The sequence below is a fragment of the Drosophila mojavensis genome, unplaced genomic scaffold (assembly GCF_018153725.1).
Source record: "Drosophila mojavensis isolate 15081-1352.22 unplaced genomic scaffold, ASM1815372v1 contig_16, whole genome shotgun sequence".
Classification (NCBI taxonomy): Eukaryota; Metazoa; Arthropoda; class Insecta; order Diptera; family Drosophilidae; genus Drosophila; species Drosophila mojavensis.
The window spans coordinates 2629203-2644802 of record NW_025318693.1 but is presented as its reverse complement, the minus strand read 5'-3'; the positions used below and the strand labels follow the sequence as shown (position 1 = coordinate 2644802).

General features: G+C 43.1%; 8 protein-coding genes across 10 annotated transcripts; 3 read left to right on the top strand and 5 right to left on the bottom strand.

The window, feature by feature from the left end:
- The first annotated feature begins 83 nt into the window (after positions 1–83).
- LOC6573680 (protein groucho) lies at positions 84–6973 on the top strand. 3 transcript variants are annotated; one of them, XM_044007479.1, is made up of 13 exons: positions 84–534; positions 1377–1766; positions 1851–1945; positions 2602–2665; positions 2761–2943; positions 3802–3993; positions 4061–4159; positions 4482–4538; positions 4664–4840; positions 4971–5242; positions 5309–5982; positions 6053–6252; positions 6516–6973. In XM_044007479.1, exons 2-13 carry the CDS (start codon positions 1731–1733, stop codon positions 6621–6623), a joined length of 2157 nt encoding a protein of 718 aa, XP_043863414.1. In that variant the 5' UTR covers positions 84–534; positions 1377–1730; the 3' UTR covers positions 6624–6973. The 3 variants fall into 3 exon arrangements, with proteins under 3 accessions (XP_043863414.1, XP_043863416.1, XP_043863415.1); XM_044007480.1 differs by lacking the exon at positions 84–534 and adding an exon at positions 1136–1151; XM_044007481.1 differs by lacking the exon at positions 4482–4538.
- A 216-nt stretch (positions 6974–7189) lies between these two features.
- On the bottom strand, positions 7190–10518 carry LOC6573681 (exocyst complex component 8). Its single transcript, XM_001999711.4, has 6 exons — positions 10413–10518; positions 10196–10351; positions 9810–10140; positions 8954–9747; positions 8367–8896; positions 7190–8296 (listed from the first exon to the last, which is right to left on the bottom strand). Exons 1-6 carry the CDS (start codon positions 10450–10452, stop codon positions 8111–8113), a joined length of 2037 nt encoding a protein of 678 aa, XP_001999747.2. The 5' UTR covers positions 10453–10518; the 3' UTR covers positions 7190–8110.
- Positions 10519–10800: 282 nt separating this feature from the next.
- LOC6573682 (charged multivesicular body protein 2a) lies at positions 10801–11852 on the top strand. The gene is made up of 2 exons (XM_001999712.4): positions 10801–11220; positions 11285–11852. Exons 1-2 carry the CDS (start codon positions 10908–10910, stop codon positions 11731–11733), a joined length of 762 nt encoding a protein of 253 aa, XP_001999748.1. The 5' UTR covers positions 10801–10907; the 3' UTR covers positions 11734–11852.
- Positions 11850–12813, bottom strand: LOC6573683 (UMP-CMP kinase). The gene has a single exon (XM_001999713.4). The coding sequence runs from the start codon at positions 12756–12758 to the stop codon at positions 11988–11990; it is 771 nt and encodes a 256-aa protein (XP_001999749.2). The 5' UTR covers positions 12759–12813; the 3' UTR covers positions 11850–11987.
- Positions 12814–12940: 127 nt separating this feature from the next.
- LOC6573684 (DNA replication complex GINS protein SLD5) lies at positions 12941–13854 on the bottom strand. The gene is made up of 3 exons (XM_001999714.4): positions 13670–13854; positions 13156–13609; positions 12941–13095 (listed from the first exon to the last, which is right to left on the bottom strand). Exons 1-3 carry the CDS (start codon positions 13814–13816, stop codon positions 12974–12976), a joined length of 723 nt encoding a protein of 240 aa, XP_001999750.2. The 5' UTR covers positions 13817–13854; the 3' UTR covers positions 12941–12973.
- Position 13855: 1 nt separating this feature from the next.
- LOC6573685 lies at positions 13856–14583 on the top strand. Its single transcript, XM_001999715.4, has 2 exons — positions 13856–14025; positions 14081–14583. Exons 1-2 carry the CDS (start codon positions 13909–13911, stop codon positions 14546–14548), a joined length of 585 nt encoding a protein of 194 aa, XP_001999751.1. The 5' UTR covers positions 13856–13908; the 3' UTR covers positions 14549–14583.
- LOC6573686 (phosphatidylinositol N-acetylglucosaminyltransferase subunit P) lies at positions 14570–15051 on the bottom strand. Its single transcript, XM_001999716.4, has one exon. It carries the CDS (start codon positions 15049–15051, stop codon positions 14575–14577), a length of 477 nt encoding a protein of 158 aa, XP_001999752.1. The 3' UTR covers positions 14570–14574.
- Positions 15017–15522, bottom strand: LOC26527216. The gene is made up of 2 exons (XM_015167065.3): positions 15358–15522; positions 15017–15305 (listed from the first exon to the last, which is right to left on the bottom strand). Exons 1-2 carry the CDS (start codon positions 15396–15398, stop codon positions 15017–15019), a joined length of 330 nt encoding a protein of 109 aa, XP_015022551.1. The 5' UTR covers positions 15399–15522.
- Between the last annotated feature and the right edge of the window lie 78 nt (positions 15523–15600).

Below are 15600 nucleotides of genomic sequence, written 5' to 3'. Positions count from 1 at the left end.
TTCAACAGCCACTCAAATCGATAAATCAAATAGTGTCGATATAATATGGAGGCTCGGCGATACGTCTAAATAATAAAGTGATGAGACATATCTGGCGATATATCGTCGGCTTTTTATTTTTTCCACGCATTAAAATCACGTTCGCAATTTAAAAACAAATCGGCATTAGAGTTGATTAGCTTTCATATGTAATCGTGCGTTTCGGGAGGTGCAAATCGTCGTCGAATATCAATCAAATACAGCCGAAAATCTAAGTGCAAAATAGACGGCTAAAGCAGATGCGAAAAAATAGAGACGAGAACGAGAACGCCACACAACACATACACGACGCTCAGGCTGACTGTCAGACGTAGCGAGTCGGTCGGTCGGTCGGTTGAAGAGCCCAGTTTTTACGGGTAGAATTCGAGTAAAAAATTACGTTTTTGCATTGAAAAAATCGGCTCGTGCAAATATCAATGCAGTGTATGTTTGCGCACACAAAGTGGCAATAAAATGTGCAATTGTACGGCAAGCTAAATGCCCAAATGAAAATTGGTACTGCCAACTACTCCGTTTTTTAATTGCTTTTGTTTATTTTTTGTTGGGCCAATTTTTCTTTTGCGCTGCGCTCGTGTGTGCGCCTGTGTTTGTGTGTGAGTTTTGTCACTCGTCCGTTTAGGGTGCGCGCGCGTGTATAAGTCTGTCTGTCTGTTTGTGTATATGTGTGAGTGAGCAACTCGCTGTCACAGTAGTGTTGCCAGGAAATTACATTTTCTTTTGGGATTATAAATTGTTTATATAAAAAATAGTTTATTTCACTGCTGAACTGTCACATAGTGTGTAAATGCAAAAGCTATTATAATAAAAATCCGTCAAATTTACGATGTATTGACCAGTGGCAATATTTGTTGTTCGGTTAAAGGTGGCAACCCTGAGTAATTGCAGTCTATGTGTATATGTATTGCACGGGGTACATTTGTTTGTGCAGAGCGTGCGGCCAGCGTGCATTGCTTTTGCAAAAATTACATGCCACAGTAATGTGGAAATAGTTTAACGAGAATATCTTATGCTGCCTAAAAAGTGTACGATCGTTTTATACCTTATGCCGCATGCTTGTTTTTGCGTAACATTTCGCCCAGGCACATGCAACTGTGCGTTTGATTTTTTCGGCGGTAAACACTCACACTCATACCCTCGTATGTGCGTCGTCCTCTGTATGTATGTGTGTACACTCGTTGTTGCTGGCATGGCTGCCATTGCTGAGATGCTCAAGAATATGTGAGCGCGCTTATGTTTGTGTGTGTGTGTATGTGTGTGCGTGCGTGAGATTCTACGTATTGAAAAAAATGGTGCAAAATAACGACCAATAACTAAGAAACGTAAAATTCCCATTGCAGGATACCCGCAAAATGCTAGACAATATGGAAACGCATGAGTTGAACTAAATCTAAAATTACAACAAAAGCAATTAAACGCTTGCAAAATTTTATACATGTTCCGGTGCTAGTGCTGCTAATTTCGGCAGAGGAGAGTTCAATCTCAGGGTGCCAGCAGCGGGCAGCGGCGCGCTGCCAACAGGAAGAGGAAGCATAAGCAGTTCGCTCAACTAAAATATATATAAATATATAACAAACAAAAAATAATAACAATAATAATTACGATACAACAAACTGCAAATATTTGTTGTTCATCCATTGCTTCTTGGGCAACAATCAAACAGGCATTACAACAACAACAGCAACACAACAACAATGTATCCCGCACCGGTGCGTCACCCCGCCGCCGGGGTAAGTATTAAAGATTGCAATGGGACCCAATCAAGTGTTATACTAATTGTGTTTCGCCCCCATGTCCATCTTCAATACGAACAGGGACCACCACCTCAGGGCCCAATCAAATTTACCATTGCCGATACATTGGAGCGCATCAAGGAGGAGTTCAATTTTCTACAGGCACAATATCACAGGCAAGTGTCTACGACATACAATTTCGCAAAGGGAGCCCCCCAGCAGAACAGCGCGAAAGATTAGTTAATACGATTTCAAAGCTATATGCATATGTATAATTTAATACATTCATATAATTTTATTTCGTAATTTTTATGGCATCGAATATCGCATAAAGATTCCCTCACTAATAATATAATAATAATAACATATTCAAGGTGTTATAGTAAATAGAAACAACAAAAGTACCTAACAAATGAATGGGTCTAATGATGTCATGAAACGTCCTTTTGCTCTTCATGGATATGCTTCGTATTAATATTTGAAAGTATTTCTCGAAAATATTCGGGTAAAAAAAAAAAACTTCGTTTTCTTTATAGAACATTCTCCGTTAAAGTCGTATAAAGAATGTCCGATTTCTGATTCACAAAAATATAAAAAGAAAAAGAATGTTGATTGCTGTAGGTTTTTCATGCGCACATGCTCTGCTGGGCTGGTCTACTGCTGCCTTTCAGCCTCGTATGTCTTTGGCTGTGTAAACCGGTTTGCCAGGCAGCGCGCCATATGCGCTGCTGGTCATAGGATTTTTTAGCCGGCGCGACGACGGAAGCGTTGCCCGAGATTTCTTTCAACTAAACTAATTTGCCCTTTTGATTATTTTTCCTGTGAATTTCAGCATCAAATTGGAGTGCGAGAAGCTGGCGAACGAGAAGACCGAAATGCAGCGCCATTATGTTATGGTAAAGACATATACATATATAAATATATAATTGATGGACTTTCAATTTCATTATGTTTAATCTAATCCCTTTCTGTTTTACATTTTCTAATGCAGTACTATGAAATGTCCTATGGCCTTAATGTGGAAATGCACAAGCAAACGGAAATCGCGAAGCGTCTTAACACACTAATCAACCAGCTACTTCCATTCCTACAGGCCGATCATCAGCAACAAGTGCTGCAGGCGGTAGAGCGTGCGAAGCAAGTCACAATGCAAGAGCTGAATCTGATCATTGGGGTAAGTTGGGAGTGAAATTATTTGAAAATTTGATATATACACACTTAGCCAGTTCCCAATATACTACAAAATACTATATAAAAAATTAAATAGTTTAATGCTAAAGTTTTAAAATATTCCCTATCAAGCATAGAAAAAATTAAAAATCATGTGAATTCCCAGAAATAGGTTTAATAAAATAAAAATGTTAATGCTATAAAGAACAGCTGAAAATACCTTAATTATAATAAATAATTTAGTATTGCTCCATCTTAAACTGCCCAAATATTTTCAATGATAAAGCTCTACATATTTGCTAAATAGTTTCATTGCCTCACATTTTTTGCCTATTTTTTGTAAGATTAGTTTAGCATTAAAAAATAGTTTTATAATTTTTCAAGCTGCATGACCAACTTGTTTAATTTATGTTTATACTATAATAATTATATGCGAACTGTAAATACTATAATTTTATTAAACGATGGGTTTGTGCGTGCGGTATGCGTGTGTCTGCAGCAGCATCAGCAGCAACATGGAATACAACAACTTTTAGTAAGTGATTATAATTTTGTTTGTTTGCCATTTGCGTTCGTTTGTTTGTTTGCTTGTTGCGTTGTTTCTCGCTCGCCGCTCCACAAGGTGTTGTGTTCATTCTGTTGAATTCTTTTTTATTTTTAATACAATGCGTCAAGACCAAATCGCCGCCGCTTGTTCTACTTGTCGATGTTGTTGGTGTTGTATGCACACACACGCACAGCTACATCCAACTAGCCTTTGTTACACGTCCTAAAGCCAAATAACAGAAACAATTGAAGCGCCTGCACTTCAGCAATCAGAATTTTTTCAGCAAACTAACTGCCAGCGGCTTTTCCATTGCAGCAACAAATACACGCACAACAGGTGCCAGGCGGACCGCCACAGCCGATGAGTGCACTAAATCCGTTTGCATTGGGTGCCACAATGGGCTTGCCACACGGGCCACAGGGCTTGCTCAAAGCGCCGCCGGACCATCAAAGGCCGGACATAAAGCCCATGGGCTTGGAGGGACCAGCGGGCGCTGAAGAGCGCCTGGTAAGTGGCAGCACTCAAAGATCGTAGATCGTTTCAAATACTTATCCATCTATTTATAATCTTGCAGCGCAATTCGGTTTCGCCAGCGGATCGTGAGAAGTACCGTACGCGCTCGCCGCTGGACATTGAGAACGACTCGAAACGTCGAAAAGATGAGAAACTGCAAGTGAGTATCAAGCCATAATGAGCGTATATATCATTTAGTATGCTCGTATCATTGTGTCATCAGCTGTTGCTGCCTCTCAACTCACCAAAAAGAAAACAAAAAACATATTCCTTTAATATAAAGTAGCCTATCTCATATGTAGTTGTTGTTGTTGTCTATCTCTAATCCTCTGTTAATTCATGCGCTTCACAAAACCGAAATTAAAACTATATACTTGTAGAGTAGTGCAATTAACAGCTGAATTGCTATTTGGGTTGTTGATGTTATCGTGTACGAATTTTGTTTTATTGTGTTTGTTTGTTTTTTTCAAAATTATTTGCAGGACGATGAAGGCGAGAAAAGCGATCAAGATTTAGTCGTAGATGTTGCTAATGAAATGGTGAGTTGAGTGTCAGCCCTGATATTCATGCAACAAACTCCTCAAAATAAAAACAAACAAAATAAAACTTTTCGAATAGATACCAAGAAAAATAAAAGTAACTGTAATTTCAATAACCATTGTAGGAATCCCACTCACCACGTCCCAATGGCGAACATGTGTCCATGGAGGTGCGCGATCGTGAAAGCTTAAACGGCGAGCGTCTGGACAAACCGGGTAGCAGTGGCATCAAACAGGAGCGTCCGCCCTCGAGGTCAGGCTCCAGTTCTTCACGTTCAACACCCAGCCTCAAGACAAAAGATGTAAGAGCCAAAACTATATTTGATGTGCTCTTGACAACTGTGAACCATTGCTATAGTCTAGAGAGTTGAAGACTAAACAGATGGAGATTGTAATTATTATTATTTACTTAATTTTTGATTTCAATCATAGATGGATAAGCCGGGCACACCGGGCGCAAAGGCACGCACACCGACACCAAACGCTGCAGCACCATCTCAGGGCGCAAATCCTAAACAAATGATGCAACAAGGTGGACCACCGCCGGCTGGCTATCCAGCGTCGCCGTATCAGCGACCGGCGGATCCCTATCAGCGTCCACCATCGGATCCCGCCTATGGACGACCGCCGTTGCCGTACGATCCGCATGCGCATGTACGAACAAACGGCATTCCACATCCCTCGGCATTAACTGGTGGAAAGCCGTAAGTACATCGTCTCATATTATCCACGTCCATTGTCTAACTGTATCTGTTTTCTTTTTGGTGTAGTGCTTACTCTTTCCATATGAACGGTGAGGGCAGCTTGCAGCCGGTGCCATTCCCGCCGGACGCGCTGGTGGGCGTTGGTATACCGAGACATGCGCGACAAATTAACACGTTATCGCATGGGGAGGTCGTGTGTGCGGTGACTATTTCAAATCCTACAAAATATGTCTATACGGGCGGCAAGGGCTGCGTGAAAGTGTGGGACATCTCACAGCCGGGCAATAAGAATCCCGTCAGCCAGCTGGATTGCCTGCAGCGCGATAATTATATACGCTCGGTGAAGCTACTGCCGGATGGACGCACACTTATTGTTGGTGGCGAAGCATCGAATCTATCGATATGGGATTTGGCCAGTCCCACGCCTCGCATCAAGGCCGAGCTAACCTCAGCAGCGCCTGCCTGTTATGCGCTCGCCATCAGCCCCGATTCGAAGGTGTGCTTCTCGTGCTGCAGCGATGGTAACATCGCTGTCTGGGATTTACACAATGAGATACTGGTGCGTCAGTTCCAGGGCCACACGGACGGTGCCTCGTGTATCGATATCAGTCCGGATGGCTCTCGATTATGGACTGGCGGCCTGGACAACACGGTGCGCTCGTGGGATCTGCGCGAAGGCCGCCAGCTGCAGCAACACGATTTCAGTTCTCAAATATTTTCACTTGGCTACTGTCCCACGGGTTAGTTTTTACTTTCTAATTGCAAGGTGTTAAAACACATCATTATTTACGCCCTCCGCTCTCTTAACAGGTGACTGGCTGGCCGTGGGCATGGAGAACTCGCATGTGGAAGTGTTGCATGCATCGAAACCAGACAAGTATCAGCTGCATTTGCACGAGAGCTGCGTTCTGTCGCTGCGGTTTGCCACCTGCGGCAAATGGTTCGTTTCCACCGGCAAAGACAACCTGCTAAACGCATGGCGAACACCATATGGTGCCAGTATATTCCAGGTGAGTGATTCAATCCAAGCTCTCAAATAAGTATTCGAATGGATTAAAATTGCTAATTTTGGTCAAACAATCAATGCTCAAAATTTGTCTATGAATATTTAGTAAATATTTTCTCAAGTTCATCTGCAATGATCATCATGATCTGTTTTCCTTTACTATTATTCAAAACTGAACCTTATAAATTAACAATTCACGTATTTTATATAATAATATAATATATATATAATAAATCTATATTTCTTCCTTATTTATATCGCTTGCAGTCGAAGGAAACATCATCCGTACTTAGCTGCGACATATCAACTGACGACAAATATATTGTGACGGGTTCGGGCGATAAGAAGGCTACTGTCTATGAAGTTATTTATTAAAACAAAATCAACAACAACAACAGAAACAACAATACAAAAAGAACACCAGAGGGAATCCACACTTTTCATTTTGTAATAAGCGCATATAGGTTTTTATTACAACTATACAAAATAATAGGAATGAAAAATACATTGTTTGATAGCATGCTAATAACAACAAACAAAGAAAGAGCAGCAGCAACAACACATTGGCAGCAGCGGGTGCATAAGAGCGAAGTAAAATTTCTATAATATAAATAAAAATAAAACAAAATGAAAGAAAAACCTATAAAAAAAATTAAGCGTACTTTTAGCTTTTAAGCCTAGGCTAAGTCCAATAAAAAGTTGAACACAAATTGCAAAGTAAAAAACCTAAAACAAAATAATAATAATAATAATAATGAAGGAAATATAGAGTGCAGCAGAACGGGAAAAAACAAAAAAAAAAAAAAAAAAAAAAAAAAAAAAAAGGAATAACAGTCGGCGTTACCTACTAAGCTCATCAAAAGAATTAAATGCAGGGTCCTTTTTAATTGTGGACCCAGCATGGATTAGTCATTGCTGGAGCGTTGAGATTATGAATACCAGATGAGAACACGGTGTCAGAAATGTGAGTGCTTTTAGTTTGTCTATGTGTTTGTCTACGTCGGCAGCGAAGGTTTTATTTTATTTTTTTTGTAAACGAAATCGAACGTACATCAATAATTGCGTATGCATAACAAAATTCTGTTTTTTTAATTATTTGAATTTTTTTTTTTTTTTAAATTTGTGACTGCTACCACAATGTCCTGAAACGCCCCCCATTTCCCTGCCCGTCGCACACAAAACACATTTGCATGCAGAAAAAGTATATATGTATATTTATTTATATATGTATATTTATATATATATAAATGTACAATTATATATATATAAATGAATATAATTGATAAGCAGTTTAGTTAAGAATTTTACATTATAAATTAATACGACAGTAACAGAAAAACGAAGCAGGCGCCGCCGCAACAGCACGTCCACACATCCGCACATAAGCACACACAAACACACCCACGTACACACACACACACAGATACATCAGTAGTCGGGGGCGCCAAAGCAGCCAGCTTTTGCTTGTATGTAATTTTGAAAAATCAAAAGCAGATTTAAATCCTTTGTCAAATTTAAAAATTTGTAAAATCCTATGTTTCGTGCAGCTAAGAAAGAACAAGAACACAAAACACAAAAATAATAATAATTTAACAAAGAAACTTGTTTACATATTAGTTTATATAGAAATGAATCGGATATATATAAATATATATATATTTAATTGTGGGCACATCTCGCGCCCAGCGGAAATTGTAATAAGCAAGTAACAGAGAATAGAGTGCAGCACACGCTTCGATTTTTAATTTTACAAATATTATTATTATTGTGGTTATATATGTATATAATTATATTATAAATAATTGAAGCAAAACGAAAAAATAAAAAATTATATATGTAATCAAAAGCAAAGTTGACTACTTCTAAAATACATCGGTCGTGTAGACGCTCCGCTGGCGCGGCACAGGAGCACCCTGCTGGCGCGAGAGCTTCGTGTGGAGCTCCCGCATTGTTTCGCACTGGCGACCTGATGTCTTGCGGAACTTCTCGATGGCAATGGGCAGCAGGTTGTCCACCAGAAAGATTTTGTTCTTCATCACAAAGTTGGGCTGTGGATTATGGGTTATAAGTTACTACGATGTTTAAAGGTAGGTAAGTAGTAGTTAATCATCAACTCACATCCACTGACATATCGCTGGGTGGCCTTAACGCGTGGTGAGCTAAAAAGAGATCCCGCAACAGATGCTCCAGGCTCTGCAGCAACGTTTCGCCTTTGGCCAGGCAGCCGCAATGTTCGGTCAGTTGCAGAAACTGGCGTACGAATACCACGGTGGATTGGGTGAGGCTCAGCCATGTATCGCCAGTGGTCTGGGCGCGCACATCTATGCCCAGTGCATCCAGCTCTAGCAGCAATCGCTTCAAATTGGATTTCGTTTGCAAGTTATACGGCTGCCAGCTCTCCTCGGTGCGACCCACGGCGTCCAACAAGCGCTGCTTGGACTCCTCGATGAGCGACTCGAGCGTTGTGCGCAATAGACCCTCCAAATGGTAGCTTATGTCCAGGCCAATCTCAGTTAGCTTTGTGGCCGGCTTGCGCACGCGCTCCACGCACTTGGCCACCGCCTCCAGGGAGGTGCCCTTGGTCAGATAGTGTTTGATCAACTGGCTGGCAAAGTACTGCAGCTCCGCATTACACCACACGACGAGGGCTGCAGGAAAATAGTTTTAGCATGCGGAAAGGAATCGAACAAAATATGCTTACTCACCGCTAACGCAGGCCGGCTGTTGCTCAAAGGCGCTGAGGAAATCGCATGCCACCTGCGTCAAGTCGCAGAAGAAAAGCTCCGATATTTCCGCATTGTTGCGACGCGCCTCACGCTGTGCCACACGCAAACTGACCGTGCAGACCTTCAGCAGTGTGGCGCTCGCCTGCCGGGAGCGACCCATCTCGACGAGTATCTTGAGAGGGCGCCGAACTTCACGCAACGCGATTTGCAGATTACGATTGTGACTGTTCGATAGCTCCTGGAGCAGCACATTGGTCAGCTTCTGCTCCTGCTGCTTAATCTTTGCCTGAATTACGTCCGCCTGGAGCAGTTTGGGTTTGGGCTGGGCCATGCTCAGGAACTCCTGGGTGCGCTTGATCAGCGACTGTGCGTCCTCGAAGTGGCGTTGTGCCACCAGTGTTTGAATTTCCTCGCTGGCTGTGCTCAGCCATTCGGGTGTCTCATCCTCGAGGGATTTCGGTTGCGCATCTGTGGGACTTTGTTCTGGCAACTTTTCGGGCGTGGCAGATTTGGATTGGGCTTGCTGTTGCTGTTGCTTGGATCGATTTGGCGGCTGCGGCGCTTGTCCCTTCTTTGGTTTCTTTTGCTGATCAAAGCGAAAAGCCTCTTCCAGCTTCTCAATCCATTCGCTCTTGCCGGCGGCTGTGATGCTCTGATATATCTTAGAGCCATCAGGCGTTATAATATTGATGGCGTTCTTTACACCGTCCAGATCTTTGATATTGATAACGGCTATCCTTTTGGGATCGTATTCCGTAAGAAATTCCAGGCGTCTGCAAGCAAGGCGAAGTATGAAATGAAAATAGGACCGAATAATATATTAGAGATGCCCTACTTATCATGCTTCACTTTGCACACAATGAGCACATCGTTGAACAGGAAAAAGAAGACGCGTTGTATGGGCCGGTAATCATTGGCATCCAGTTCAATGAGCGCTCCCTCGTTCAAGAACGTTTTTCCTTCAAGATTCCCATTGAAGCCCTGCACCATTTCCTTAACAGCGCGCGTCGCCTGACTGTTCTCCACGTCCTCAGTGGCTGCACTGCTCTCCGCCTCGATGCTGTCCGCCTTGAGATTGCTTGTGGTCTTCCCATCGGTCATGGTGGCCAAGATGTTGCGCTGCTCGATGAGAATATGCGACAGCTGATACATTTCCGACTCCAGATCTGCAGACATAAGCATATTAGAGCTGACACTTAATATAGAATATTTGTCACTTACGTGAGATCTCCTTGGCCGTTTGTATGAACTGCATATAGTTCTTTTTGCAGGTCTGCTTAAGCATTGCCGAAGTCTGCTCATTGTAGGCCTCGATTTCCTTTTTTCGCTGCTGCAAATCGCTTCCGCCCACACACTCCCGTGTCAGCTCCTTCGTGTCTATACGGATTAAAAAAGAATGTGCTTAAAGCAAGTCAGATTAATTGACAATAACGCCTACACTTATCCACGCTAAAATTGAAATCGTCGAATTCCTTCATTGTTGATTAGAAAAATGAAACATTAACTCAAAACTTGTTGTGAGCTGAGCTATGCAGATGTTAACGTAAGCGCAAACAAAATAACGTAAGCTTAACATTATTGATGCAGCGTTTCGTAATGCCTAGTATGGTGCTCACAGAGCAAAGAAATTTACCATACACAAACAAGTTATAAATATTAATTGTAGTACTCAGTAAATATAATTATTACAAAATAAAATTAATGGAATTATCTTGCAGCTCAAGTAGCCACAAACAATTAATATATGCCAACAGCAAAATTTATGAACTAAGCATAACATGTTAATGATAGGAGTTTTCTGTTAGCTGAAAAGAAATTCTGTTAAACAACTTAGTGGCAACACCAGACCATCATTTGTTGTTCTGATGAGTAATTCTTAAGAATTTAATTCCTACACAGTTCTTAAGACGTAAATAGTTATTAATTTGGCAAAATGGATTGGCTTTTCGGCAAAAAGATCTCACCGGATGAGATGCTCCGCAAGAATCAGCGTGCTCTGAACAAGGCAATGCGTGATTTGGATCGTGAGCGCATGAAAATGGACCAACAAGAAAAGAAAATCATTGCCGACATCAAGAAAATGGCCAAAGAGGGCCAAATGGATGCGGTCAAGATCATGGCCAAGGATTTAGTGCGCACGCGTCGCTATTCCAAGAAGTTTATGCTCATGAAGGCCAACATTCAGGCTGTCTCGCTTAAAATACAAACGCTTAAATCTCAAAACACAATGGCCCAAGCAATGAAAGGTGAGGGGAGAGAAGGTTTCCATTGATGATTCACAATTTACTTATGATATCGTTATTTTCGCAGGTGTCACCAAGGCCATGCAGAACATGAATCGTCAATTGAATCTCCCGCAAATACAAAAGATACTGCAGGACTTTGAAAGGCAGTCGGAGATGATGGATATGAAGGAGGAGATGATCAACGACGCCATCGACGATGCCATGGAGGATGAGGGCGATGAGGAGGAGACTGACGCTGTTGTCTCCCAAGTGCTTGACGAACTGGGCCTACAGCTGGGCGAGCAATTGGGCGATCTACCCACTGCCTCCGGCTCGCTGTCAATAGCAGGCGGAGCGGGTGCTCAGAAAACAGCTTCGGCTGTTGCTGCAGGCGGAGCAGGTGGCGGACCATCCTCTGGTGGTGGGGGCGGCGCAGGTGGTGGCGGTGCAAGTGGTGGCAGCGGTGGTTCAACACCCATGTCCGATGCCGATGCCGATTTGCAAGCGCGCCTGGACAAGCTGCGCAAGGATTAGTTAAGCACCGTATTCACCTGCCGTTTTATATGCTAGACTCTGTTATTTTTAAGTGACAAATTTGTTAACTTTGATATGCCCGTAAATTCCCTCACGCAAAAAGATTGTATCGCTAATTATGATAACAAGCGTAAATATTCATATATTTAAGTAAGGGAGGAGGGATTTACAATTAAGATTACACACGTATTAGGAAAACACACACAATTCAAGCTAGAGTTTCAACAATTGAATGGGCGATTCCGCAGGGAGTTTCATTGGAAACCATTGGCTAAGAACACGCGCTCCACCTCCTGAAAGACTTTGTCCGCATCGGGGCTAGCGTCAATTCTCTTGACCTGCCCTGCATTCTCAAAGTATTTGATGATGGGCAACGAGTCGTTGTTGTAGGTTTGGATACGCTTTTTCAGGCTTTCCATGTTGTCGTCGCTGCGGCCGGAGCCGCTCTGGCCGCGTCCTAAGCAGCGCTTCACGCACACATCTTCGGCGCAATCGAAGAACAGCACAAACTGCATTTCTGTCTTGTCGGACATCTGGCGGTTCCAGCCATCCAAATTGTCCTGGTTGCGGGGGAATCCATCGATAAGAAACCGTGACTTGCCCGAGTTTTTCATCGCATTTTCCAGCAGCGAGCATGTGACCTCTACGGGAACTATCTTGCCATTGCGTATGTACTCCTCGATAAGCTGGCCATATTCAGAGCCCTCGCGTGAGCGCTCCTCACGCAACAAATCGCCAGCCGATAAGTGTTCGAATTGAAATCGTTCGACAATTTTCGAGCACTGCGTGCCTTTGCCCGCACCGGGGCCTCCTAAAACAAAGACAACCTTTGGCTTCGCACTCGACATTCTGTATTTGGGTCTTATGAGCGACGCTTGGTTGTGTAAGCTGAGGTAATTGGTTTTACTGCAGATATTGTGGTTGTTGTTGTACAGCTGGGAATGTTGGAACTGCTGAGGTAGCACTGCGACACCTTGGCCAAGAGAGTCAAGTGTTTTTGGTATCCGCGTAATTGCGCGCCACATTGACAACTGAGACTAAGTCGTGGCGTGTGTACCTAAGAATTTCCACTGGAAATACACGTTCTGACGTCATTGCTAAGCCGCCAGCTGTTAGCGAAGAAGAAGAAGCGATGGCAGCAACAATGCGCGTATACCAACACTGGCTGCATTTCAAGCGCGAAAAATTGGTTCACTAATGCAAATCATAATTTTAAATTGAATGTGTATTTCCCAGATATTTATATAAGTTTCGCTTGGTTTTTCTGTATAAGATCGGCCACCAGTTGATAGGGTATGATGTGCTGAGACCCTGGCGTAAGATCCACCTCTTCATCATCAACGCCCACAATAACGCCAGACACTACAAATTAAGATTTATAAATGAAGAATGTATAACATACATTTGAAGAGTCCCACGCACCTGCCACATTAGCCTTGAGAAATACGTGGCTCATGAGATTGGGCGCCACAATTCGCTGCTCGGCCTCACCCCGCTGCTGATTGGGCATATACCGTGTGGCCACTTTGCTGAAGTATTCATCTACATTTGTCGCGAACTCCTGCGCATATTTCGCCTCTTCGGGCGAGAGTCGTTTGTCGGCTGCATCGTATGTTGCATCCTGATTGATAATGTACTGCGTGAAGGCCTCGATTTTTTGCAAACGACAGCGCAAGTAGCTGGCCATAATATAGCGTATGCGTTCCAGTTCCATTTGATGCACCACGTAACGAAAGTCATTCTTGTCTAGATCCTTCATTTGCTCTTCCATGTGAGCTACTTGTGACATCATCAGCTCCAACATGTCTGACTGGTGCTGCAACAATTCGGGTGCAAACATCTCGTTTGTCCAAGCGGTTTCCAAAATTTCCAGAACCTGCGTTTACAAAATATAACAATGCAATAGAGTCTCTTAGTTCACTAACTGAGAACTCACCTTTTGTGCGGTTATCGGCTCTGCATCCTCGTCATCATCATCGTCCCCCTCATAGGCACGGGCTAGGTCAGCTTCAGTGCTCAGCTCATGCTCATTTGGAGCTTGCTCCACATTTTCGCTGTCCGACATTATTTCGCGCGTCGACATGTAAACAAAAGTTCAGCTGTCAGCAATTACGTTGACATGCGAATGGCAAGCATGTAAGTAATCACAATTGCACAGCACTGGTATAGCACGCTATGGCACAAACCGACTTCCAAAAGAATTTTCGCTTAATTGTTGAAAGGATATTCAACAATTGGCAAAATCTACGCTTGGCTGTTGAGCATGGCATGGGTGGACGCAATGGCCAGCAGGTATGCGAATATTTCATTTAATTCTCAAACCAAATGTAACCTAACAATTTCGCAGGTGGCCATACAAATAATGGACTACACATATGAATACTGTGTGGGTAATGAGAATATAACGCAGGGTGAGCTGCAGGAGGTGATCGAAGAGCTGATGGATCAGGAATTCAACACACTATGCGACGATCAGTCCATACCCGAGATATGCCGCAATCTATTGCGGTATAAACAAATGGCAATGGCCTCCCAATACCCACAGATTGAAATGGAGCTTAGCAAATTACCACAAGGAAAGGATTGGCTACGTCCCGATGTCAAAATTACATACACACCCATAGACGACGACTCATCGTCTGACGAGGACATGGAAGACGATGACGAAAGTGCTGAGGATCCCATGAATGCAGCTGACAGCGACGAGGAGGCCGGCACAAGCAGCGGGCGGGTTACCCGCTCTCAGGCCCGCAAACAGCAAGCAGAACAGTTTGTGGAGCCAGAGGAGGGCTGGACGACAGTGCGTCGCAAGTGAAGTTAATAATATTAAAAGCAATTTTGTTAGTTGTAGTATGTGGCGTTTATTTCTTGTAGATCTAGAAATCGAAGTGGAGGTATGGGCGAGCGAGTCTTTGCTACGTGCTCCGTTTTGCACATATTGCACAGGGTGGTAGTTGGCGACGGGTTACGTTTGGGTGTCGCTTCAGAGCGTTGGTTCTGAAGTTGGGACCAAGAGGTGAACTCTGATCCTTTGGGCAGCACCAGCTTGAGATCCACAACCGAGGCAATTGAATCGATATTGGGAGTCAATGAAAGATTGATGGCCGGATAGATGATGACGGCAAAGAAGGCACAGACCATAATCAGCACTGGCATGAATACCGCAAAATACTTGTCCGGCAAATAGGAGTGCAGGCCCAGTTCCACCGGTAGAAAGGCCCACGCCACATAAACAAAGAATAGCACAGTGAAAAGTATATAAAATGCAAATCCATAGATTGCTCTATGTGGAGTCGGCGCTGGAGTGTGTTCCGGCATTGTTATTTGGTTTCGCTTCAGGTTGTTCGCCGAACAGTTTAATTGTGTCCTGGCACAGTAGCAGGCACTCAAAGAACGATGTTATGGCAGTACGTAAATTCTTTACTTGGTCGGCACTAAAGTGGACAACAAGCACATCGTCCTCCAGACTCAGCGTTTTCTGCACAAAGTTTCGGCGCGGTTCCTGATCCACACTCAACACTCGATAGGCAATCTTGGCATGCTCCGGCGTATCGAACGGCACTCGTATTGTGCTGTAAAATTTAGTTTTTAATGTGACAGTACAACAATTTATTATAGACGTACGATTCGTTCGGCTTGCTGACATTCGCTTTAAGTGGCATCATAAATGAATTATGACAATTTTTAAGTTTATCAACCGCATTAATTTGTTGGCTTGGATTGTGAATGGCAATTTAAGCAAAACAGCTGTTCGAGTAGCTGAGACACAAACCAAGAGAACATGTAAAAAATATTGTGCAGTTGCGTGGCTTTATCAATAAACCTAATAGACGGAATGGCTGCTGCAGTTGCACATGATTATTTATA

Excerpts from the sequence above, each read along its gene's own strand:
- LOC6573680 (XM_044007479.1), top strand. The coding sequence starts at position 1,731 with ATGTATCCCGCACCGGTGCGTCACCCCGCCGCCGGG. Across the intron at positions 1,946-2,601 it reads CTACAGGCACAATATCACAG|CATCAAATTGGAGTGCGAGA; the intron begins GCAAGTGTCTAC and ends TGTGAATTTCAG. Across the intron at positions 5,983-6,052 it reads ACTTGGCTACTGTCCCACGG|GTGACTGGCTGGCCGTGGGC; the intron begins GTTAGTTTTTAC and ends CTCTCTTAACAG.
- LOC6573681 (XM_001999711.4), bottom strand. The coding sequence starts at position 10,452 with ATGAAGGAATTCGACGATTTCAATTTTAGCGTGGATAAGT. Across the intron at positions 10,352-10,412 it reads CAATTTTAGCGTGGATAAGT|ACACGAAGGAGCTGACACGG; the intron begins GTAGGCGTTATT and ends TAATCCGTATAG. Across the intron at positions 10,141-10,195 it reads AACGGCCAAGGAGATCTCAC|ATCTGGAGTCGGAAATGTAT; the intron begins GTAAGTGACAAA and ends TTATGTCTGCAG.
- LOC6573682 (XM_001999712.4), top strand. The coding sequence starts at position 10,908 with ATGGATTGGCTTTTCGGCAAAAAGATCTCACCGGATGAGATGCTCCGC. Across the intron at positions 11,221-11,284 it reads AATGGCCCAAGCAATGAAAG|GTGTCACCAAGGCCATGCAG; the intron begins GTGAGGGGAGAG and ends TTATTTTCGCAG.
- LOC6573683 (XM_001999713.4), bottom strand. The coding sequence starts at position 12,758 with ATGTGGCGCGCAATTACGCGGATACCAAAAACACTTGACTCTCTTGGC.
- LOC6573684 (XM_001999714.4), bottom strand. The coding sequence starts at position 13,816 with ATGTCGACGCGCGAAATAATGTCGGACAGCGAAAATGTGGAGCAAGCT. Across the intron at positions 13,610-13,669 it reads AGCCGATAACCGCACAAAAG|GTTCTGGAAATTTTGGAAAC; the intron begins GTGAGTTCTCAG and ends TTGTAAACGCAG. Across the intron at positions 13,096-13,155 it reads TCTCAAGGCTAATGTGGCAG|TGTCTGGCGTTATTGTGGGC; the intron begins GTGCGTGGGACT and ends CTTAATTTGTAG.
- LOC6573685 (XM_001999715.4), top strand. The coding sequence starts at position 13,909 with ATGGCACAAACCGACTTCCAAAAGAATTTTCGCTTAATTGTTGAAAGG. Across the intron at positions 14,026-14,080 it reads GTGGACGCAATGGCCAGCAG|GTGGCCATACAAATAATGGA; the intron begins GTATGCGAATAT and ends ACAATTTCGCAG.
- LOC6573686 (XM_001999716.4), bottom strand. The coding sequence starts at position 15,051 with ATGCCGGAACACACTCCAGCGCCGACTCCACATAGAGCAATCTATGGA.
- LOC26527216 (XM_015167065.3), bottom strand. The coding sequence starts at position 15,398 with ATGATGCCACTTAAAGCGAATGTCAGCAAGCCGAACGAATC. Across the intron at positions 15,306-15,357 it reads GTCAGCAAGCCGAACGAATC|CACAATACGAGTGCCGTTCG; the intron begins GTACGTCTATAA and ends TAAATTTTACAG.